The sequence below is a fragment of the Gobio gobio genome (assembly GCF_949357685.1).
Source record: "Gobio gobio genome assembly, chromosome: 22".
Classification (NCBI taxonomy): domain Eukaryota; kingdom Metazoa; phylum Chordata; class Actinopteri; order Cypriniformes; family Gobionidae; genus Gobio; species Gobio gobio.
Window position 1 is genome coordinate 20,335,872 of NC_137118.1, and position 25,043 is coordinate 20,360,914.

The window sequence follows — 25,043 nt, forward strand, 5'->3', positions numbered from 1 at the left end:
TTACTTATTTTTATTAACGTATTCATTTACACAGCACTAATCTGGAAATTAATCGCTTATTGTACATATACATATTCTAGCCCACTTTAGGATTTTTTTTATAATTACTGTGGTATTTCCAGACATAAAACTTGTTAAAATAATAATAATAATATATATAAATAAACATTAAAGAATTTACAAAAAAACAACAACTATTAAAGCCAATAAATAATTCAAATGTATATATAAACATGCAGATTTAAATTCATAAAATTAATCAACTTTTTGTGGTGGGGCTAGTGAAAATGTTGGCAATGTGAGCAGAAATCTTAACTACTGGCCTGACCAGGCTTGCAGAAAAAATATTGATTTACTACTAGTCAAATTTTCTGAGGTGTCAAGTTGGAGAAAACTTGGTGCAAACAATGTGTGCTGTGTTATAACATCTCTATGCATGTAACTTCTTTCATACATAGAGGCAGCATTTCACAAATTTTATTGATTTAAATAGCTAAACTGGGGTTATTTCAATGAATTTTACCTGTGCAGCTTCTACTGGATTCCTGAAAGTTGTCATCAACCTTGAACGACAGAGATAATACTTTAGTGTTGCTTCATGTTACTAAAGAAAATAAAATAATGTTCAGTTCACAGCACATTTTGTTCCCAAATGACCTTGGAATTTACTGTTACCATAAATGTGACATTTCGAGCATTGTTAGGTTGTATTGACTGAACCTCGGATGTTTTACTGTGTGTGCGCCGTCTAGTCTGGATTGATTCTCCCATCCTGTAGACGGCAGTGTGTGATAGGATAGACGTCTGTTACGTTAAAACCACCATCGAGGAAGACATATAAACTTTAATTTGAAAATGGCGTCGGACGTGAGCCGTGATGGTTCTGAAAATAAACGCAAACTAGACGAAGATGAAGGCGAAGGCGAATGGGTCGGGCCTCTGCCCAACGAGGCAACACAAACAAAAAAGAAAAAGGGTACGTTAAATGGACTTAAGAAAAACAATCCCGGAAGCGTCAAGTGTAGTGCCTACCTAGAGTTCTGGACAGCATTTTGGGCATTAAAGTCGGCTGTATTACGTCTAGATCAAAAGTTAATAATTGTATACAGTAATTTCTATAACAGCGTGTGTTTTCATAACAGCTAAATGGTTTCATTTTACAGTTTTGTTCACAATGAGTTGTTTTACTAATGGAGCATATGTCTTCTTCTGCAGTTCTTGAGTTTGAAAGATTGTACCTGGACAATTTACCCTCTGCCTCCATGTATGAAAGAAGTTACATGCATAGAGATGTTATAACACACATTGTTTGCTCCAAGTAAGTTTTCTCCATCTTGCCACCTCAGAATAGTTAGGATTTCTACTTGCATTGCCTACATTTTCACTAGCCCCACCACAAAAAGTTTATTTTTATTAATTTAAATATGCATTTGTAAATTGTAAATTCTTTAATGTTTTTTTTAAAGGATTAAAAAATATATAATTATTATTTTAACACGTTATCACTGGAAATTCCACGATAATTAATTATAAATATACAGGAAACTCCATAACAAAACAAAAATCATCATCAGCCAGCTAGATAATTTCACTTAATTGACAACATTTTAAGAAATCCAGCAAGCAGAATTTACAACCTTTATGTAGCAGAAAACCAAATGTTTAATTTCACAAGCTGCAAAATGCATTTTCACAATAATTAAATAAATTATATGATATAGTGCTGACCAAATAAGGGCAAACGACGGAAACGTCCTCACACTGTCCCTGGTCGAGCGGGCTTCCTTATTGTCGTGTCCTGGAGCTTATATGTAAATCAATACTCTGGTGCATTTATTTGCCTCCAGATATACTGATTATAATTTTCTACCATTCTAGAACAGATTTTATCATAACAGCAAGTCAAGATGGGCATGTGAAATTCTGGAAGAAGAAGGAGGATGATGGAGTAGAGTTTGTCAAGCACTTCCGCAGCCACTTGGGTAAGTCAAGCAGTGGTAGTGGGTTTTTCCTTCAGAAACTGTATAAAAATATTGTGTAAATAATCTGGCTGCGGTTGTCTCTGTTGCATAGGTGTGATCGAGTGTATTTCCGTCAGCGCGGAGGGTGCGCTTTTCTGCTCTGTGGGTGATGATCAGGCCATGAAAGTTTTTGATGTCGTCAACTTCGACATGATCAACATGCTCAAACTCGGGTAAAATCTTGCTCCTCTGTGTGTTTGTTATTGAGTTTTTTTTTTTTAACCCTCTGGTATTCCTCATTTAATCAAGTCACCTATATTTATATAGCGCTTTATACAATACAGATGGTTTCAAAGCAGTGATAACAGGAAAATTATTCATTTCGGCTGTACAACAGCTCTAGAAGAAAATAGGGATGGGCATTTTTGTCAATTTCTCATTTCGATCATCGATAGGTCTCAAAAACGAGTACTCGGGGGCGGGGCATGTGCAGGGGGCGTGGCATGTCCGTCATTGAGATAATGAAAACTGTTATGAAAATGGTTGTTGACAAATACAAACGTGACATGAAAACAGGTATATGAAAACATGAACATATAAAACAAAAAATAACTGCTAGATTATGATGCATAAATGTCTTTGAAAAAGAAACATCTTTATAAAATGACCGTCTCAAATAACCAAGTCAGTAATATCGAGCATTGCCTTTGAGCTGAAACTGTGAAATAACACCACCCTGCAGAGCTTGCTAGCTGGTTAATAAACTCAACCAAACGCACCCTATATCAATATTAATATGAAGATTATTATGAACCTATTACGACATAAATCAACACAAAAGGACGTGAATGCGCACGTGAACTTCAGCGTGCTAGATTTTACAGGCGAAGGGTTTGAAACAGAACATTTTGAATGCACTCTTCCCTTAACAACGCTGATACACGGACAACGAAAGCACACAGAAACAACATTTTATTAAAATCGTGTTCCCATTGTGCTTCGACAGATTGACTCTGCACATCATGCACTTCATTTTATTATTCATGATCGAAGTGTTTACAGACATCACTGCGCGTTTTCGAACTCATAACGAAAAACAACTTTAAATAAACTAGGTCTACTGTTAAAAAAATACGAGAACAGTAGGCTATAGCACTGCTGCATTACTAATATCAATGATTCTGAGAAATAAATAGCCTATCTAAAAAGAATATGACTGTCTCTAAACCATCATGTCGAGCATGAAATATGCGTTTGAGCTGAAACTGAAGAGAATGAACAACAGCCGGTATAACGGCAGCGCTTTGATAGCTTATTAAGCTCAACCAAACGCTTCTTATATTATATTAATCAGATAGACAACATAAAAGTAATCTTACAACGTGCATCTGCAGAAAAGGATGCGAATGCGCACATGAACTTCACGCGCTAGTCTGAGTGTTCTCGCTAGTTTCTCTATGGATCAGCTGATACACGGGGAACTAAGCACAGATCATTTACAGCATTCTATTTCCATCGTGTTCTCATTATAATGCGTAGGCTATGACAGATTGGCGCTGCACATCTTGCACTAAACATTTAATGATCACAGTGATTCCAGACATCACTGCAGTGCACGCCTCAGTTTCACTTTATTTCGCCGCGTACAGGAGGCGTGCTGTATAACGCTAACCAATCAGACCTCAGGTACCGCGCAAAACGACGCAATAACCAATAAAAAAAGAGACAAATATATATTTTTCATCATCGTTCTCAGTCACCAAGTTTTATACTATTCCAATGAAGTAAAATTCAAAATGTAAATTTGTTTCGGTTTAAATTGACTAAAGACCACCAGAGGGTTAAGAGTTAATTTTTTTTTTTTAATTTCAGCTTCCATCCAGGCCAGTGTGAATGGATCTATAATCCGGGCGATGCCATCTCCACAGTAGCCTGCTCTGAGAAATCCACAGGGAAGATTTTTGTATACGACGGACGTGGAGGTAATCAGCCCCTGCACAAGTTTGAAAAGATGCACACCTCGCCACTGTCTCAGATCCGCCTGAATCCGAAATATCGCGTCATAGTGTCGGCTGATAAAGCGGGAATGTTGGAATACTGGATGGGGCTCCCGAGCGATTTCAAATTTCCACGGCATGTGGGGTGGGAGTTCAAGACAGACACAGACTTGTACGAGTTTGCCAAATGCAGAACGTATCCCACCAGCCTGGTGTTCTCCCACGACGGCAAGAAAATGGCCACCATCGCCGTTGACCGCAAAGTGAGGATTTTCCGTTTCCTCACAGGGAAGCTGATGAGGGTGTTTGACGAATCATTATCCGTAAGTTAGTGTTTTATAATTAGAATGATTATATAGTCACTGATTTCAAGGGTTAACAAATGCACATTGGAAGAAGTTTGAGTAAGAATTTGTCGTCTCTGTGCAATGGCAGATGTTCACGGAGCTCCAGCAGATGAGGCAGCAGTTGCCCGATATGGAGTTTGGCCGCAGAATGGCGGTGGAGCGCGAGCTGGAGAAGGTGGACGGCATCCGACTGACCAATGTCATCTTCGATGAGACCGGACACTTTGTGCTTTACGGCACCATGCTGGGAATTAAAGTCATAAACGTGGAGACTAACAGGTAGAGAATACACAGCTGACAATTAAATGCATTCCTTCTATGATGAGCATATTTGCCATTTCTGAATTAAAAATCGTGGCGTGGCAGCATAACGTCAAATCTGTCAAGGTGCCACAGTGTTAAGAGTATCATGATGAAAAGCTTCTTCAAAAGAAAAGCTTAAGTAGTTTGGCAGTGTTTTTTTATTATCATGTGTTATACAATATTTTAACATAATTAACTGATTATTTATACTTAAATTAAATGTCGTAGCGAGGACTCCTGCCGACTCATGATTCTGTATCAAGGTCAATCTCTTAAAATATCAGCTAATATTTGTAAAGTGTTTTTTTGTTTTGTTTTTTTGAAAAATATATTTTAAAGCTTTTTTGAAAATATTATAATAAAGATGTCAACTTGCATGTATTCAACACTTACTAAAATAAAGGTTCCAAAAAGAGGTTTTTGCAGCGAAGTAAATAGAAGAACCTGTTTTTTTGTTTTTGCACACTTTTTTTTTTCTTGGTGTGAAGAACATTTAAAATAATATAAAGAACCTTTTGTGCAATGGAAAGGTCCCATGGAGGGTAAAGATTCTTCATGGAAAAATAGGAGTTGGACATCGTTGGAATTTTAGGGATTCTGATTATGCTTATCAATTCCATTTCGATTCAAATTTGGTAAAAAATAAATAATTAAGTCAAGCATTTAAATATCAAACATAGTTATGTCTTTTTGCAAAACAATACCATGAACAAAAATCAGCAGCCTAAAGAACGACTAATGAACTAAACTGACCAATATAAATGAAAATAATTTAAGACCAGTATAACACTGCATTGTTTTCTTTTTATAAATAAGATATAGATTCATCCTTATTAAAGATTTAAAAATGTTATTCGGTCAAGATCAGTGAGTGATTTTTCTTTTGCTCTTTTGATTAACACAGACGGCAGCATTATTATTAGGCTGCTGTCACTTTAAGACTTTCTTGGATCCTAACAGATCCAATGTACTATTTTGCATGCGTTGGGATTACGGGAATAATTAAACAATTTTGTGTGTATTTGTGCATTCAAGAGCAATAATCAGTGAAAGTCAATTCAGTGAGTGCCAAATTGAGTTATTTTGCGGCGTCTTGCGCTTGAATGGTTTAAAACCACTGGGTGGTTTTAATTTTATAACTAGTATTCAATTCCAAAATTTAAATAAATTTGATTCCCAATATTACCAATGAGAACCTTTTATTTTTTTAAGGGTCAAGGTTTAAGGAAAAAGTTCTTAATAACTTGTCGTGCCCATTTTCAACTGGAATAAAATATATATATATATATTTTGTAGTGGTGGGCATTGATAAAAAATTTTTTATCTAGATTAATCTCACTGTAATCTTGGAATTAATCTAGATTAAAATGGCTCATTTGAATTCTGCCGAAGGCATTCAGAATATGTGTACTCGTAAGTGATCGTTTGTCTTTTTGTAATTTGAATAATAAATCAATTCTGTCCCTTTAAGACCTGACGCACGCATGGATCCCAAACACTGTTCCTGTGAGCTTGTTATGACTGTTTACGTTAAAACTCACCAAGATGGGCATTGAGACATTTTTGAGTGTATTTGACCATTAATAAGCTGGAAAAAGGAGTTCATTTTTGCATTTGTATGTCAGAGGCGACTTTATTATGGTATGTGTGTGTGCGCTTCAGATGCGAGCGCGAAATCTGCGGGAATTAGTAGAATTAACGTTATGTGCAACCCCGCGCGAAATTCAGACCAGTCACACCAATACCAACACGCTGTCATGAGGAAAAATCCAGTTTGACATGTTCAGAGGGTTAAACCGGACTGAATGAGAGGAGGCGGGTGCGTGTCAACTCGAAAGTCATCATAGCTTGCGTAGTATAGACCCAGCTCCAAACCCAACTTTGAGAATAGATTAACGGCAATATTTTTTTTTTATCGCCCGATAAGTGTCTCACGTTAACGCCGATAACGGCCCACCACTAATATTTTGATTTTGGATGCTCTTATTTATCATTGACCAAAATATCTTGTTTCATTCTGAAATTTGTCACATTACAGAAGCATAATGGGTTGTTAATTTTATGTGTAAATGTAACCGTTGAAAATTGAAGCCAAAAAAACAGCATTGGCGTACATCAAATGAATACATGAGCCATTTTGAAAGTGTCTGTGAACTCTTTTCTCTGTCAAGGTGTGTGCGGATCCTGGGCAAACTGGAGAACATTCGTGTGTCACAGTTGAGTCTGTTTCAGGGAGTAGCCAAGGCCATGCAGGCAGCACCGACCATTGAGATGAAGGCCTCTGATAATCCAGCACTGCAGAGCTCTGATCCAGACCCCACCATCTTCTGCACCGCCTTCAAGAAGAACCGCTTTTACATGGTGCGATTCCAAAAACCCATAGTGTATTTCCAATGCTATCCTGAAGCTTTGGTTTCTGTATATGTTACTATAGTGATTTATTTTTAGGTTATTATAGTGATTTCTGTGTATATAGGGCTTTTCACACTTGAACTAGTTAACCCAGGATTCTGTTTACAAAAACCCAGGGTTATCTTGTGCTGTGTTCACGCCATGTTGTAATTTCCATAATTACGTAATTACAACAAAGCTGTTCACACCCTCAAATTTGGAATTATGCCTTTTCACGGCAACACTCAACACCGAAGTTTAGAATGATGATAACCTGGGGTTGTAAGCAGGGTTTAGAACAAGGATAACCCAGGGTTAAAAGCGGGGTTTAGAACGAGGATAACCCAGGATTAAAAGCAGGGTTTAGAATGATGGATAAACCGGGGTTGAAGTCCGGGATTAGAACGAGGATAACCCCGGGTTAAAAGCAGGGTTTAGAATGATGGACAAACCGGGGTTGAAGGCAGGGATTAGAACGATGATAACCCCGGCTTAAAAGCGGGGTTTAGAACAATGATAACCCAGGGTTAAAAGTGGGGTTTAGAGCGAGGATAACCCAGGATTAAAAGCGGGGTTTAGAACGAGGATAACCCCGGGTTAAAAGCAGTGTTTAGAATGATGGATAAACCGGGGTTCAAGGCAGGGATTAGAACGAGGATAACCCCGGTTTAAAAGCAGTGTTTAGAATGATGGATAAACCGGGGTTGAAGGCAGGAATTGGAACGATGAATACCCAGGGTTAAAAGCGGTGATAGAGCAGGGTTTAGGTAAAAAGCTGTGCTAACCCTAGAAGGGTGAAATGTTCCTTTACCCTGGGTTAAAAGCAGGGTTAATAAAGACTGTAACCCAGGGTAAAGAGCTGTGTGAAAAGCCCTTATGTTACTTTCCATTGGTGTCCAGAAGAATCTGATACTCTAGAGTCTAGACTCTTAAAACTGTATTTTGTTTTTGAACAGTTTACTAAGAGAGAGCCGGAGGACACCAAGAGTGCTGATTCTGACCGTGATGTCTTTAATGAGAAGCCTTCTAAAGAGGAAGTGATGGCAGCCACACAGGCAGAAGGGCCGAAAAGAGTGTCAGACAGTGCCATCATTCACACCACAATGGGCGACATTCACATCAAACTCTTTCCTGTGGAGTATGGTTTTTTTTTTTTGTATGTCTCATGTGACAGCAGTTTGGTCTGAGATGGCAGTACGTTTATGTTTTGTTTTGTTTTTGCTCAGGTGCCCCAAAACAGTGGAGAACTTCTGCGTCCACAGCAGGAACGGTTATTACAACGGCCACATATTCCATCGTGTCATCAAGGTATGAGCACATGTAGAGCGTTTCGACGTTTGCCCAAGTACAGTATTTGTGGATGTGAGTTGAACAGGTGGCTTCTCATGTGTAGGGCTTCATGATCCAGACTGGAGACCCGACGGGCACGGGGATGGGTGGAGAAAGCATCTGGGGTGGAGAGTTTGAGGACGAGTTCCATGCCACACTGAGGCACGACAGACCCTACACCTTCAGCATGGCCAACGCAGGCCCGGGAACAAACGGATCGCAGTTTTTCATCACAGTCGTTCCAACTGTAAGACCATTATTTTTGGGTTGTTGATAAATAACTTAGGCTCTTTTTTTTATGAAACATCAAAATTTAGGATATACACCTACCATTCAAATGTCCATTATTTTGAAATAAGTCTCTCGTACCCACCAAGCCTGCATTTATTTGATCAAAAATAACACTGGTTTCTGATTTGCTGCGTAATGCATGTAAGTATGACTTATTTTGTCATTGGGTTATAATTTCAGCAGCTGAGGCAGGAAACATCAAATCAATAATGAAATTGTTCAAATTAATAGTAAGAATAATTTAGAAAAAATCTATATTTTTACCCATCCCTAATTATTCAATTAAGTCAATGTAGTCCTAAAACAAATGTCTCGCTGCTTTCACTTCTTGAATGTCATGTCAGTTACAAAGACTTTGGGAAAATCATTTTGAACTAACAGTTCATCAAATTGTTTTCTGATTCTCTCTCCAATTAGCCCTGGCTTGATAATAAGCACACAGTATTCGGAAGGACCAGTAAAGGTATGGAGGTGGTCCAGCGGATCTCCAACTTAAAAGTCAACCCCAAAACCGACAAGCCATATGAAGACATCAGCATCATAAACATCACTGTCAAATAGATGTGCATTCTCAGCTGTACTCTTCTGATTTTGTAAAATAAAGTACCTTTTTTAATAATACTAATTATCATTAGTGATGCATCATTCAGCTTTGTTTTTAATAGCATAACATTAGGAATGGTTATACAAAAAGCCGTCATCTAATCAACAACAAATGTGGGTGAACAGTGTGCTTCTTGAGAGGCTTCCAAAACTCTCATTAACAACAGGGAAAAGTCTTCACACATGCTTTTCCTCTAAGTACAGTTAGTCAACTTTACATGGCAATGAGGATCAATGTTTCAAACCAAAGGATGGTTGCTAACCCGACTAATGCAGATAATGTGTCAAATATTGGAGCGTTTACATACGGCCACGGTTGCGTTATACATGAAGTATATTAATAATGTAAATATAATGTTTTTGCTTTTAAGATAAATGCTTGTTCCAACAAATACGTTTAATAAGCAGTGGACTGATGAAATGGAAGCAGGTTTATACTTTGTTTTTTTTTTTTGTTTTTTTCATGAACTACAATTCTCCTTTAAAATATAAATAATCAGTAACGTTGTATTTTTTTTTTTTTGCCACAAACACATCCATCTCTCCATACATGGTGAAAATACACCTACACCCATGCATCAGTCTTAAGACCACAAAGTACATTTCAATAAATATTTACAGGCTCATTTAAAGCCCCAAAAATTCACAACAGCCATAATAAACAGCTGGAGACATTACGAAAAATGGTATGTCTTTAGGTGAATGTCACAACAACAAAAAAACATGTGTAGGTCACATTTTACGCCCAAAATAAAAATGTTAATTTTGCATAACGAAAAAAATGCTGCATTTTTAACATTGACATTTTCATAACCATTATGCACATTACACTCCTTACAGGTGTTTAAATCCCAGTGATGATAATATTTATGTATTTAATAAAGCGCCATAGTCAATACTACCATGTCTAAATACTTTACTATTTTAAACAATTCCCATTAGATTATGGTAATGAGGGTGTAATGTGCTTGATTGTAATGAACAATGCTGTAATGCAAAAACTCTCATTGCTCCTTAAAAAAAAGTTACTTTTTTGATTATATTAAAGGGAAGCATGACCCATACATGTTGACAGGTTTTGTGAAATTCACCCTATTTAATTGCATGTAACATTTGATCAATGGCAATGGATTGGACCACATGACCTTTCCTATGGTAGGGTTATTCTGACACAACAGGCACTTCACATTGCAGTAACCATGAATTTGGTGATTGAGCCTAGTTTCATCCTTATCTAAGGGACTTTGCCTACGATTAAAACATTTAATAGATCTATATGAACCTTGTGCTGTTTGCACACATGGTACTACAGGGATTTCATGAGGGTGTCTGTACAAAAACGACCAGAATATTTTGCTTAAGCACATCTAGAAATATCTCCAGGCATTAGTTATTATTAGGCGAATGAGCAAACTGACCTGGAAAAGACAAGCATCATAGACCAGATGTTACATTTCTATGTTTTGACAGAAGGGACAGTAAGTTTAGTTAGTCATGTTTGTTAACTTCTTTTCACAGGAATAGTTCAACATTATGGACTGCATCTGTAAATACATTTTTATTTACCAAACACAATTTCAACTCTGACAAACTGAGTGGACGAGCTGAAATTATGTTTGGTGGCAACCATGTTGCCCTGTATTTATCCTGGAGTCCTCGCTTAATGCACTCCTATATGAGCTCCAATTATGTACACCATTGAGCCACGAGCACACGCTGCAGCAGGTCTACTAATGTATGATGGTATGACGTGGGTGAACATGAGCAGGGTGACTGTGCAAATGACACGGACAAGCTTGAAAAAGTCTATTGAGAGTGGGTAAGCGTCCCTCAGGCCACATCCAAAACTCCTGCGGCCACCAGCTGGCGTGAGAGCCAGTCCAGCCCCTCATGTAGACCCATGCCGCTGCGGGCGTCACAGCCCTGAATGTGCCAGCTGCGGCCGCAGCACAGTTTGTGTAAGCTCAGAAGCTCCGTCATCTCCTCCACGGACACCGCGCCGGGAACGTCCTACAAAGAGACATCAAATAGTCTTGGTCAAGGGTTGGATTCACAGCGAAGAGACACATACTGGCAAAACCTGTTACATGCCTTCTAAGTGTTTTTGAATAATAGTAGGCCTATCTGCCAAATATGGTAACACACACACACACACACACGCTAAATGTACTTACTATAGTAATACCAATAAACTATGCATAATTACAAGCAACTAACCATAAACCAAACCTAATCCTAACCCTATAGTAAGTACATGTTAAAACTGCACATGTAAATGTTTTCAGTAAAATATCCAAAAACCACTAGGCCAGTGTTATATTTAGTTCAGTTGAGTACTTACAATATTCCAAACATTTCCACCTATTTGTAAATCATGAGAAAATTGCTATTTTAACCAAGGAACCGGGACGTGTGAGGGAGTCGCCTGTCAATCACGTCATATCCGTTACCCTCGGTTTCCAGAATTTTGCAGAAACGCTTTACTCTCACTGCAGTGTGCAACAAGCGTCATAGCAGCCGCTGAGCGAGCGCACAGAGTAACGTCATAATTTTCAACACACTCAGATGTATCTAATATGATAAACAGCTGCATTACCTCGTACTCATGACTGGAAAAGCGGAAGTGTCGCCGGCGACTGTGTCATAACAGTCCCCCTGCTTGCGAGGCGTGTGTTGCGTTCATCTTATTAACAATCGCTCCAGCTGCCTTGCTCAGCTCCCACAACACTCGGTCCTGATCTGCTTCATACTACAGTAACGTTAATAATCGCATTCCAAGAACATGATTTCTGCCCGATTCTTTTGCCCCGGTTGTGAGGTGAAGACCACGTCCCAAGACTCTGCGCTCAAACGTGGCGTCATCAAACTACACCTTTGTTTTGAATAGGCGACCTCTAGTGGACGGAAAAGTTACATTGTGCACCTTTAAAGTTGAAAATGTTGAAAGTGGATTGGATCGTGCAGCAGAACACATTTGCAGCCAATCAGCAGTAGGGGGCGTGTCCACTTATGATGGGGGAGGAGAGAGTGAGCAAGAGGGAGATTTGAAGAAAGAGAGAATATAACTGCAAGAATGGTTTCAGATCAGGCAAGAGCTTTATGACCCACGTTAATATCAGAAAAGCTTTCCAGCGCTGGAGAGACCCAAGCGGGAAGGCCTGAAAACGGATGCTGAGATTGTGTTGTTTCTGCTGCGAGTAATATTAGTTGAGTTCATTTCTGGTGACTAACTACGAACTCGTAGCATTACTGCTCGTGTATTGGATGTATATTTTTTTGTTCTTCCTTGTCGTTTGTTCGCCATCTTCGCTATATTTTCCTTCGCTTCTCCTATGATAAAGAGACATCCATTCTTGCATTGCATGTTTGTGAATTTTGGGGGCGGAGCAATGAAGGGAGGGGTGTGTTAGTTTGGGTTGATTTCAAATATCAAAAATGATTTTTAGAAATCACTTACTGCACCTTTAATATTACTCAGTACTTAATTGTATAATTAGATTGTAACAAGGGCACCTTAACTCTTTCCCCACCATTGACAGAATTTTCCAGCCTTCCGTGTTTTCACTGTTATATGGTAGGGGGCGCTATTATGCAACTTGTGAAAGAGTAGAGACTCTCCAGATCAAAACAAAATGTATTATTTGTAATTACTAAAATGAATTATATGTAATTAACAAAAATGTAGTGACTCCACAGACAATCTTTTTAAATGGTGAAATCTTCCAGTTTGATAAAGGAGATTCTTAAAGTAAATTATTATTTATTTTTTAATACCATGTCTACATTAAAGGCTATGTTCAAAACAAAAATAACAATAAAGCATTTATTCACATCTATTACCTGTTTGTTGGCAAAGATGAGCAGCAGAGCATCTCTGAGCTCTTTCTCTGTCAGCAGTTTGGCCAGTTCACTGTGAGACTCCATCAGCCGGTCTCGGTGACAGCTGTCAATCACAAACACCACCGCTGGGAGACATAACAAATGACCAGCTTCAGTCATACACACTCAATTATGTGCAAGTCATTTGAAGTCATTCATTTTGAAGCCGCGCTAAAGTGAGAACTCCAGAAGCAGCGCGAGTGGTGCGTTACCTTGTGTGTTCAGATAGTAGTGTTTCCACAGTGGACGGAGTTTATGCTTGCCACCCACATCCCAAATGGTGAATTTCAGGTTTTTATATTCAACAGTTTCGACATTAAAACCTAAAACAGAAATAGAATCCTTTATTATCTAAACACAGACGCATGTTTGCATTTGTGTACATTTATTGCCGTTACATGAGGTACCTATGGTCGGTATGGGCTGCATAAACTCATCTTGCTTCAGTTTGAAGAGAATAGTAGTTTTGCCAGCTCCATCTAAGCCCAAAGTCACAACCCGGATCTCCATCTTTGGACCAATGTGCACACGGTTGTCCTGAAAAAAAAAGACAGACTCTTCCGTTTACTACAGATTAAAAGCACCTTCAAACGCATTATACATCACTACACAAAACTCAGTAAATAACAAAACCAGACGAGGAAAAGTTAGTTCATGTTGTAAAATGTCATTTAAATGCAGAGGTCCTGGAACAAGGAATTGTAACGGATCCGGCAAGTTAATGGGGTAAGGAAAGGTAACGCCGCAATCTCAGTCAGTTTTCCATCCATCCATTTAGATGCTTATTTTGAAAATGTGCATAAGAGATCCTGAATGGAAATAGTTAACATGAGAATAAACTCTCAGAATTAACATAAAAACAAAGAAATATTTTTTTCGAGTTTTGTGTAAAATGTGCATTACGGTGATGGAAAAAGTTGATTCTTTATACCTTTACATTCACCAAAATAACGTGTGACCACACCTCATTAAATTCACTTTTCTTAAAGATGAAGTATGTAGCTTCTGCAAGACATGTTTCTTTCAACTGATAAAAGTAGGCTGCTTTCAATAAAAGGCCAACATATTAGGAATAATTTTAGTTGTGTTGTTATGTGTCATGAGTAATATAGAGCGAACGCAAGCGTCTTGTTTATAATAAACTCCTCTAATGTATCTGCACTGGAATATTTTTAACATGATGCACCATAACTATTTGAGGCTGTTTACACTGGACAAGACAAAGTGAACACTATAAACTGGTACATCTGAACGGGTGCATGATGATGCTGTATTGAAGAGTCCATTGTAGCATCTCCGTTCACTTTGACGTGTTCATGCCCCTTTTAAACTCTGAAGCTCTAAATGCAGTGAATTTTGGCTTGCACTTGCACTGTAAACGAAAGTAAATGTCTTTTCTCATGAAAACACATCAGTCATGGGCCTGGCTTCGCCCTCCTACGTACTTCTGCTCAATTTTCATTTTCCCTCAGTACTCCATCTGAGATTGCGGTATATTCTCTGGTTTTCTCTGGTCAAATTTGAACCTGTCAAATCAGCGAACAGAGGGAGTGGCTGAGAACGATGGCGTTGATGTCGTGCGCTAGTTTGTGATGACATGCCTCACGACTAAACGTTAGCGATTTGGTTATGGCAGATCCAGAGTAGCTCTGGGCAGATCCAATAGTTTTAAACTTCAACAGAGTACCCGCCTTCAAGGAAGTTAACGCTTGTCAATGGAGAGTGTCCAGACTCTCTGTACAAATGAAATGTACAAGAGTCTGGTAGGACCAGGCAACAGTCATGGACCCACAGCGGCTAACCTCCCTCTGGCTCTGCCTGCAACAGAAGCCCCGCCCCCGCCCTCAATGTTTAAACTTCTGGGGGAGATAAACTCATGAATGGCATACTAATAGTAGACAAAGAACAATAAACTGAATACAATTTATTTTAACATAAAATATTTCACCTTTAAATATTTTATAAAAATAAATATATAACATTGCATTTCAATGCTTGATCTGTGTGCAGTGCACAGCTTGAGGCATCTGTTTGTTTGAATAAGGGACGGTCACACACTGACTTTCATTCATACGCATGCAAATGAAGGAGGATACACAAACTCTTGCATAGTTTGCTGTGCACCAGGTTCAAGAAAAATCCCTTTAAGACAAGTAATTTCACTCGGCGGCCATCTTTGAAATGCCGGGGAAACATCTCGCTCTTTAAATGGGGAAACGTCAAATTCTCCAAAACTGTTCATCAAGCTTACAATTAAATTTCATATTTGAAATCCCCAATGAAACAACTGTCTCATACATTTTCCAATCACTCGAATCATGACCAAAAAATTGAATTTTTTAAGGCTGGACCAAGCTAATGCACATGCGCAGTCCTAAGCGCACATCTCAGAACACTACTGACTGTTTCTATAAGAACTGGAGCTTCTAACGGCAGACTTTACAAATCGTCAATTGGCTCTTATTTAGAAGGCGGGACCTCTTCCACCATATTGCACGTTGCACTTTCTCCCACTCACAGTAATATGAGTCAGTGTGCTGTCTTTCTATATATAAAGTCTTTGGTTCAAGTTTGGTGAACTCGTTATCGCCGTTAATCTATTCTCAAAGTTGGGTTGGGAACTGGGTCTATACTACGCAAGCTATGATGACTTTCACCTTGATATTTTAGCGTGGATGTATACCTAGCCGAATTGCACTGTAGGGGACGAGAATGAGTCTTCGAACCTGTGTGTATGCCTACTGTGAAAATACCACATCAAACGTGACGTGCTAACATGGATGCAGCTATGAAGCCGCCGGGTTTGCTTCAGGGAAATTTTATTTTTAATAAGCTTCCCAATGGAAACCTCGACAAGACTAAGGACAAAACAGCTTTCTCAAGCAGTTTGTGATGCATTTTAGAAACAGGAGATGAGCCCCTGGTCTAATGCGCCACCTGGTTTGAGAAACACGTTCTCAAAGACTTACTTTAAGTCATTATTTGGGTAGCACACATATTCTGAATGCCTTCGGCAGAATTCAAATGAGCCATTTTGATCTAGATTAATCCAGATTAAATCCAAGATTACATCTAGATCTACATCTAATTTATCTATGCCCACCACTAATAATTTTACATTTTGGGTTTATTCGTACGTGTTAAATGTTAATTTTATGTTTTTATAAAAGTCATCACTTAGATCCCAAAATGGTCTGAAGTACCTTAGTGAAAGTTACAGGGATGCCTGCATCTAGTTGAATGTGGTCAGCCAACTCTGTGAACTGCTGCTGCTGTTTCTGAAGTGTCTCTAGTAGTCGGTTGATCTCCTGTTTCGCCAAAACCACCCTGCAATCATCCTAACAAAAAGCAAAAACTCAAACTCCTGATCTGCTTATGATCCAACTGATTCAGTCACGTGACAGAGTCTGTACCTGCTGCAGTGTTTTCTCGCAGTGCAGACAGGCAGTGGACACCTGCGACAGCAGTATGGTCATGTCCTCCTGCTGCTGTCGAAGCCAAATCAGCCTCTCTCGGACATGTGCGTCCACCACGCTGAGAGCCATCTCCTCTTGACGACACAATGTCTCGTGTAGATCAGCAAAATAGGCTCGTACGCAAGACCGGGCGCTCTCTGCAGTTCCTGGAACCTGAGTAGAAACCAAGATGTGAAGGAAAGCTTACTCGGATGCAAATGCTTTAGGCGATTACGACCACCCAAAAACACCCTCGTACATGTTCAGTGTGGGCCATGCCCATGCTGTCCTCCACGATCTGCTCTCCTCCTTCAATCTGCTGCACAATGCCCACTAGTTTCCTGGAGTACTCTGACACTTCCTCTGTGAATGTACGGATGCAGTGTGCCATATCCAGGATGGACCCTCGAATCTGGTTGGCTTCACCCTCTAGTACAGCATGCTGGTAAAATATTTTCATGAAAAGAGTTCAGGGAACAAGTGACTGAAAATGTGAATAGTGATGGGTACAAAACATTGAATTTGGAATCAGAAATCTTTGACCAGCTGTAGGCTATAGATAAATGAACTAAATAAATAACTTTTTTACAACAGAAATGAACCATCACTGAACTTACAGTGCATCCGAAAAGTCTTTACAGCGCTTCACTTTTTCCACATTTTGTTATGTTTCAGCCTTATTCCAAAATGAATTAAAATTCATAATTTCAACAAACATAAGTTCTACAAACAATAGCCCATAATGACAAGGTGAAAGAAGCTTGATTGAAATCTTTGCAAATTTAAAAAAAGAAAAATAAATTTAAAAAAATCAACAAAAAAAAACAAAACAAAAAATCACATGTACATAAGTATTGATCGATACTTTGTTGACGCACCTTTTGCACAAATTACAGTATTTTTGAGTCATTCACAGAGTTGTCCCGTAGCCACTCCTTTGTTATCTTGGCTGTGTGCTTAGGTTTGTTGTCCTGTTGGAAGAGGAACCTTCGTCCCAATCTGAGGTCCAGAGCACTCTGGAGCAGGTTTTCATTAAGGATGTCTCTGTACATTGCTGCATTCATCTTTCCCTCGATCCTGACTAGTCTCCCAGTTCCTGCCGCTGAAAAACATCCCCACAGCATGATGCTGCCACCACCATGCTTCACTGTAGGGATGGTATTAGCCAGGTGATGAGCGGAACTTGGTTTCCTCCAGCCATAACAATTGCCATTCAGACCAAAGTCTTGAAAACTTTGTTTCATCAGACCTGAGAATTTTGTTAATAACTGACTGACAAAATTGTATACATGAGATTGCAGTGCATCGTCAATGCATTGTGATTTAACAGTTCGAATTGAACTGAATCGATGGCATGATAATCGTAATCGAACCGTACCGTGAGACCCGTGTAGGTTCACACCCTTATAGTGGAGTGCTGCAGAGATGGTTGCTCTTCTGGAAGGTTCTTCTCTCTCCACAGAGAAACGCTGGAGCTCTGTCAGAGTTACCATCTGGTTCTTAGTCACCTCCCTGACTAAGGCCATTCTCCCCCGATCGCTCAGTTTGGCCAGGCAGCCAGCTCTAGGTGTTTCCTAACTTCTTCCATTTACGGATGATGGAGGCCACTGTGCTCATTGGGACCTTCAATGCTGCAGAAATTGTTCTGTACCCTTCCCCAGATCTGTGCCTCGATACAATCCTGTCTCGGAGGTCTACAGATAATTCCTTGGACTTCATTGCTTGGTTTGTGCTCTGACATAGGCTGTTAACTGCGGGACCTTTTATAGACAGGTGCATGCCTTGTCAAATCATGTCCAATGAACTGAATTTACCACAGGTGGACTCCAATCAAGTTGTAGAAACATCTCACGGATGATCCGTGGAAACAGGCTGTGAATACTTATGTGCATGTGACTTTTTTTTAATAAATTTGCAAAGATTTCAAACAAACTTCTTTCACGTTGTCATTATGGGTATTGTTTGTAGAATTGAGGGGGAAAAAGTTAATTTAATCCATTTTGGAATAAGGCTGTAACATAACAAAATGTGGAAAAAGTTAAGCGCTGTGAATACTTGACACCATTTTCTTCTAGATCTGCTGTACAGCCGGAAAAAAATATTGTTGTTGCATTATTTTCCTGTTATCAATGTTAAGCTGCTTTGAAACAATCTGTATTTGTAAAAAGCATTATATAAATAAAGGTGACTTGACTTGTTTTAGTTAAGATTGATATGGGATTGAATTAGAATCAAAAATGTGTTAATGAGAATCAAACTGAATCAAGAAATCCAAGCCGATATCAATGCCTAAAGATTAATGAATGGTTGTGAATTGAGTTGCATTTAAGTTCTGTACCTTATGCCCTTGGTGTTTTCCGTACTCCTTGCACACGCAGCACATGAGCGGCCCAGGCTGGCAGCCATCTTCCAGGCAGACAAACTCAATGGCGTGCACCTGGTGCTGCGGGCAGAGCATCTTCTCATGGGGCTTGTCTGCCAGGGGCACACGCCGGTGCTTGGCCAGCGTTCGGGTGGAGTGGGTGAGCTGGGAGCACTCAGCACACAAGTGTGTGGCACACACCGTGCAGTACATGGAAGCAGTGTGAGTCTCATCCTCATCACAGCGGATTACGCACTAATGGAGGCATGGCAAAAAAAGAAACTCAAATTCATGATAAAATCACTAACACACAGCCTAAATAATTGCTTTGATAAAAATGAGTCAACATCAATATGATAAAAGTGTTCAATAAATAATACAATTATTCTTAAGACAAAAATATAATATATTTAACAGTAATAATAATCATAAAGAATATTCATAATTATCATTATATCAATTATTATTTATTGTTAATATAAATACACATTTTAAAACTGAAATTGCATATTTCTAACCTCGCCCATCTCACGAAGTGCATCCTCTGACATGCCTGTCTGATTGGTGGCCCCATTCTGTAGCCGTTCAAGCAATTCTAGCAGGGCAAAGTTCTTCTTTAGGCCCCACACACCAGAGTCTCCTGCAGAGCAAAACAAGAAAATGTTTCTTCCCACTACAGAAAGCCTGAATACAGAATAATACCGTTATTATAAAGAATAATATGGAGTCATGATACTCACCCAGCTCTGTGACCTGTCTGTCAAAGGGGCAGCGAACCGCCCTGCCGTGAAGAGGCAGACGGGTCAAGCAGTCATGACACACCGTGTGTCCGCACAGCAGCAGCCGCGGCACCTTGTCCCCTTGTAGAGAAAACACATCCTCGCACACACCACACTCCAACACCTTAACAATAACATGCATTCGCGTGATTAAAATGTATTGACTTATTTTAAAGATCTAGCAAGCTTCTTTTTGTTATATTTGTGCCCAAGTGCATCATTTCCTTTTAAAATAATTTGATAAATTCATGGCATATATAAATTTATTCTTATAAAACCCATTTAGTTTGAATTCATTTTAACAAAAATGTGTTTGTTTTGTTATCTTAACTGTCCGAACAAATGAACAGATCAAGAAAATTATTTAAAATGATGTCTGAATAATATATATGAATAACATTTTTAAGTACTATGGCATCATTTTAGGTTTGAAACTTTTCATATAAACACATTTTATAAATATCAGTAGTTTTAAAGCTGTTGGGCTGATTAAAAGAAAAACTTTACTCCAGCAATTTGTATATTCTCAAATGTCAGTGTGGCACAACTGCAAACAGCTATTTGATTATGAATTGACAAGTTAATAACAGTAAATTATCATGCATCAACCAGAGGACTTGGGTTAAACACACTGTTCATGACTCAAAAATATGTATTCCATCAGTTTACCAGGTTTTTTTAAGCTTATATATATATATATATATATATATTAGGGATGCACCGATATGAACATTTTGGCCGATACCGATAACCGATAATTCTTAATATTTGAAAGCCGATAACCGATATATTGGCCGATAAATCTTAATACAAATTTTAATAAACTCTGAGAGCCTGATTACAAAAACAAAAGGCTCACCATTAAAAGCCATGTCCCAAACACTTCAACATAAATCAAACCTATACACTACAGTAGCCTATTTGAACCAGTGTGAGATTCCTTACCTTTTCAAATTAATTTTACACTCCTATGGCCAAATATTTTTTTTTAACACTTTACAATAAGGTTTAATTTTGGTTAGTATAAGTTAACCAACAATGAATGAACAATACTTCAACAGGATTTATTAATTTTAGTTCATGTTAATCTCAACATATTCAGACCCAAAGTTGTGTCTTTTAACATTAGGTATGAACTGTGAATGGACTGTTACAAAACACAAACATTTTATTACTAAAAGAAACAAAGGTTATTGCTCTCTGTTTGTTAATGATAGTTAATGCATTAATAAAATGAGACCTTATTTGTAAAATGTTACCAAAAATTATATTGTCTAAAAAATAAAAATAATATACCTAAATAATGCAAACAAGTAATTGAACAGCATTACTTAGGCTGCATAATAAAGAATCAGAATGCAAGTGCATGAAATAACCTCCGCACAGGCGATAAAGAAATGGTTTTAATCAAACCATATTGTTGATGGAAATGATACGAGAACAATAAAAGTGCTAATTATAAAAAATAATGCTTCTGTGTTTTTGAAAAAAAAAAAAAGTTTAATATTACAGTAATAGTAAACATCTGTAATATTAGTCTAGTCTATTAGGAATAATGTTGCTGTTTGAGAGCGCGCTGAAGCTGGAGAGAATGAACGAACAACCATAAACTGAAGCGCTTAGAAGTTTAATTAACAACTAAACGCATCATATATGAGTACAATCAGATATTTATACAAAATAAATATAATATTACAACTTATATTAGCACAAAATCACGCATAGGTGAAGGGTTATAACTCCTCTGGATGCTCTTCCCCTGTTTGAGAGCGTGCTGAAACTGAAGATGATCACCGGTACAGTGAAGCGCTGCGGGTTACTGACTTAACGAAACACATCCTATATGACTTTAATCAGATGTTTATACTACAAAAACGTAATATTACGACTAACATATGCTTAAAATGACGCGAATGCACAAGCGAACTTGACTGTGCTGGTCAGAATGCGTTGTTGACGCTTCCCACAACAGCGCGCTGAAAAACAATTAAACCCAGAGAATTCACTACGCTTTATAACAGAAATATTCTCATTGCAGTGTTATGTATAGGACAGTCCCAGTAGTTAGGCCTATTAATGCTGTGCATTTCTGTTTGAAATGCGCGCGCCGGTACAATGAAGTGCTTTACTGCATCGTTAATTAACTCAACCAAACGCATCCTATATGGGATTATATACACAAAATAATAAATATAATATTACAACTTACAATGGCACAAAAGGCTGTGAATGCACAAGCAAACTTGACTGTGCTCGTCATGAAGGTGTAACTCCGTGGGCGCGCGCTGAAGCTAAAGACCGGTACAAGGAAGTGCTTTACTGCATCGTTAATTAACTCAACCAAACGCATCCTATATGATATTACATACACAGAATAATAATAAATATAATATTACAACTTACAATGGCACAAAAGGCTGTGAATGCACAAGCGAACTTGACTGTGCTCGTCATGAAGGTGTAACTCCGTGGGTGCGCTCTTCCCTCAACAAACGCGCTGAAACACACCGCTCTTTTACAGCCTATTCTATTCTCATTATCATTTTATATAGATTATAGAAGACTTGCGCTGCACATGTTGCACATAACTGTATTTTCCTTTTCGAAGTGATTCCAAACATATTTAGAGCAATTCAAACCCATCATGGTGGACAGCGCGTCCGTCTCAGCTGAAGGAAATAATACATTATCTATCGGCTTGACTATATCGGTCAAATTTTCTTATTGGACCGATAACGATAACATCAAAAATAATCATTTATCGGCCGATAACGATATGTTGCCGATATATCGTGCATCCCTAATATATATATATATATATATATATATATATATATATATATATATATATATATATATATATATATATGTGTATGTATATATATATATATATATATATATATATATGTATATATATATATATATATATATATATATATATATATATATATATATATATATATATATATATGTATATATATATATATATATATATATATATATATATATATATATATATATATATTTATATGTATATATATATATATATATATATATATATATATATATATGCATGCGTCTACTTAAATAACCTACATTTAATTTAAAATTTTGAAGCAATAATTACTACTAAATGTTATCATGCAGCGACATTGTACGCATTTAAAAGAATAAGCCTGGAGTACAACCTATGTAAACCTTCATAACTTCGTAATTATATAATTATCCTCCATCTACCCTATAATTTGAGTAGAAGCCGCTTACTGTGTTTTGAGGTACAGTCCCCTTTCTAGTGCTTTGACCAGTTGGTCATTTAGCTAGCCAGCTAACCCATTCAACACCACTGTCATACATGTACATATATCAATACAGCACATTTATTTCATAACGACGTGTTTTTAATCGTGTCCGGAGATTTTAAATGAGTACGTTATGTAACAGTGTGTTTAATATAAAAACAGCAGTGACAGTTTTGAACGATGCTATCATTAGCGTGCTAACGCCCTGCAGAATCTCATTGAACTCCACCGGGACAACAAATAACATCCCACTGATGATTTTTCATAAGCTACACATCTGGTATAATAGTTATTTATGTCATGTGCGTCATACCTTCACCGCATTAGCAGTGTTTCCGCGGCCGTGTCTCACACACGATTCCATCGACGCCTGTTTATTTACACCGACAGCAGCGGCCATCCTCGGACTGAACCATCTTATGATACGTCGGTGTGAACACGACATACTGCTTTTGGACAAGTTCAAGTTGTCATACAATAAGTAAAGAAAATAAGTTCACAATGTGTATTTGTTCATTATTCGTATTATAAAAGTATCGCATTTGTTGTATGTCTGAATAAAAATGTACCGTTCTTGTCACAAAGTCACCCCTCTATGGCAATGGATCAGTCCGTCAGCTGTTTCCTTCCTCGCGCAGTAGTTCAAGAAATGTATTAAGACAAGATAGAATACTCATTGATCATTTACATTTATGAAAAAAACGAGAAATCTCAAGATGGTATTATTAGGCAAATTCAACAGCAATCTGAATGGGATAATATCTATCAAAATTTGGCGCAGGCTGGTTTTATTGTTCTAGACAGAAATGGATAGAACATGGTGGAAAAGGAATACGAAAATATTTCCATTATTTAGAAACATTAAATGCTAGTATTAACAGTATAGGATATAACCCTAAAATTAATTAATAGATCAGAGCTCAAATTTCCTCTCCTATAAAACATGTATCCCAAAGTAGGCCTATTGATAAACTCAGAAAGAAATTTGTGATCCATATCCTTCCTACCCAAGAAGAACTTAAAAATAGCAAGTTGAAAGACAATTAATCCCCAGGCAGGGCCGTTTAAAGGAATTTGGGGGCCCCAAGCAAAATGGACACGGAGGCCCCCCAATACCACCCCCCCACACACACACCTGCACGCACGCACGCAAAGCCGACAGGAACCACAGCATACAGTTTAAGTTCACCCTCACTTTATATAAATAAAAAAGGTTTACACTGCAAATACTGTTGTTGCATATAGGCCTACTGAGCATAAATAAAAAAGGTTTACACTGCAAATACTGTTGTTGCATATAGGCCTACTGAGCATAAATAAAAAAGGTTTACAGTGCAAATACTGCTGTTGCATATAATGTGCATTAAAATTTGAACATTTTCAACAATTAAACATTTGCAAAAAAAATTTTTGTAAACCTTTAAGAAACCATTTTTAAAACATCTATAAACATTACATAGTTAGACGGACCAGATATTCCTAACACTTAGTTAAGGGTTACTAGTTGGTTTGTAAACTGTCTATAAACATTATTTGGATGGTTATTATAAAGTTGCAACAGACTATAATACCTTGTTAAATAGTTAATAAACAGTACCAGTAAAACATGTGGGTTGTCCTGATACTGTACTTCAAAATGTAACACTGTAAAAATTGCCACACAGAATAAAGTAACTGTTCAAGATCCATTGGCAACTTATAAAAAATAATGTCATATTTGCATAAACTTTCACTACCGTATATATCCCGACACTAGCACATTAAGATAAGCTATGAAAAAATAATGCTCCTCTGCCTCTTTTCTGGTTAAATAATGTTTATAATAAAAGTTAATATAGACTGCTATATGAACTATTCCAGGTTATTTATGCATAGCATAAATAATAGTTAGTAGCCTATAGCATACTATGCCACTTTCATCAAAACCTATTACAAAGTCAAGTCAAGTCAACTTTATTTATATAGCGTTTTTAACAATGCAGATTGTCATCAGTTCATACAAAGCTATAGCAGCAATGTCATTAAATACAATAAACAGTGATTCTGG

The 25,043-nt window shown here is 37.8% G+C and overlaps 2 protein-coding genes across 3 annotated transcripts; one reads left to right on the top strand and one right to left on the bottom strand.

The window, feature by feature from the left end:
- Positions 1-835: 835 nt before the first annotated feature.
- Positions 836-9,729, top strand: ppwd1 (peptidylprolyl isomerase domain and WD repeat containing 1). Its single transcript, XM_079804133.1, has 11 exons — positions 836-976; positions 1,216-1,318; positions 1,879-1,982; positions 2,074-2,194; positions 3,834-4,281; positions 4,394-4,584; positions 6,780-6,969; positions 7,956-8,137; positions 8,226-8,307; positions 8,393-8,575; positions 9,037-9,729. The coding sequence occupies exons 1-11, from the start codon at positions 856-858 to the stop codon at positions 9,178-9,180; spliced, it is 1,869 nt and encodes a 622-aa protein (XP_079660259.1). The 5' UTR covers positions 836-855; the 3' UTR covers positions 9,181-9,729.
- Positions 9,642-23,400, bottom strand: trim23 (tripartite motif containing 23). 2 transcript variants are annotated; one of them, XM_079804135.1, is made up of 11 exons: positions 23,310-23,400; positions 19,659-19,821; positions 19,437-19,558; positions 18,895-19,173; positions 16,816-16,998; positions 16,515-16,730; positions 16,305-16,439; positions 13,509-13,638; positions 13,314-13,424; positions 13,063-13,187; positions 9,642-11,232 (listed from the first exon to the last, which is right to left on the bottom strand). In XM_079804135.1, exons 1-11 carry the CDS (start codon positions 23,394-23,396, stop codon positions 11,053-11,055), a joined length of 1,731 nt encoding a protein of 576 aa, XP_079660261.1. In that variant the 5' UTR covers positions 23,397-23,400; the 3' UTR covers positions 9,642-11,052. The 2 variants fall into 2 exon arrangements, with proteins under 2 accessions (XP_079660261.1, XP_079660260.1); XM_079804134.1 differs by lacking the exon at positions 19,437-19,558 and having other exon boundaries at positions 18,895-19,083; positions 19,672-19,821; positions 23,310-23,399.
- Between the last annotated feature and the right edge of the window lie 1,643 nt (positions 23,401-25,043).

Coding starts and splice junctions, on each gene's coding strand:
- ppwd1 (XM_079804133.1), top strand. CDS start 856: ATGGCGTCGGACGTGAGCCGTGATGGTTCTGAAAATAAACGCAAACTA. Junction 1,983..2,073: donor GCACTTCCGCAGCCACTTGG/GTAAGTCAAGCA, acceptor TCTGTTGCATAG/GTGTGATCGAGTGTATTTCC. Junction 4,585..6,779: donor ATAAACGTGGAGACTAACAG/GTAGAGAATACA, acceptor TTCTCTGTCAAG/GTGTGTGCGGATCCTGGGCA.
- trim23 (XM_079804135.1), bottom strand. CDS start 23,396: ATGGCCGCTGCTGTCGGTGTAAATAAACAGGCGTCGATGGAATCGTGT. Junction 19,559..19,658: donor CAGACAGGTCACAGAGCTGG/GTGAGTATCATG, acceptor TTTGCTCTGCAG/GAGACTCTGGTGTGTGGGGC. Junction 19,174..19,436: donor CACTTCGTGAGATGGGCGAG/GTTAGAAATATG, acceptor TGCCTCCATTAG/TGCGTAATCCGCTGTGATGA.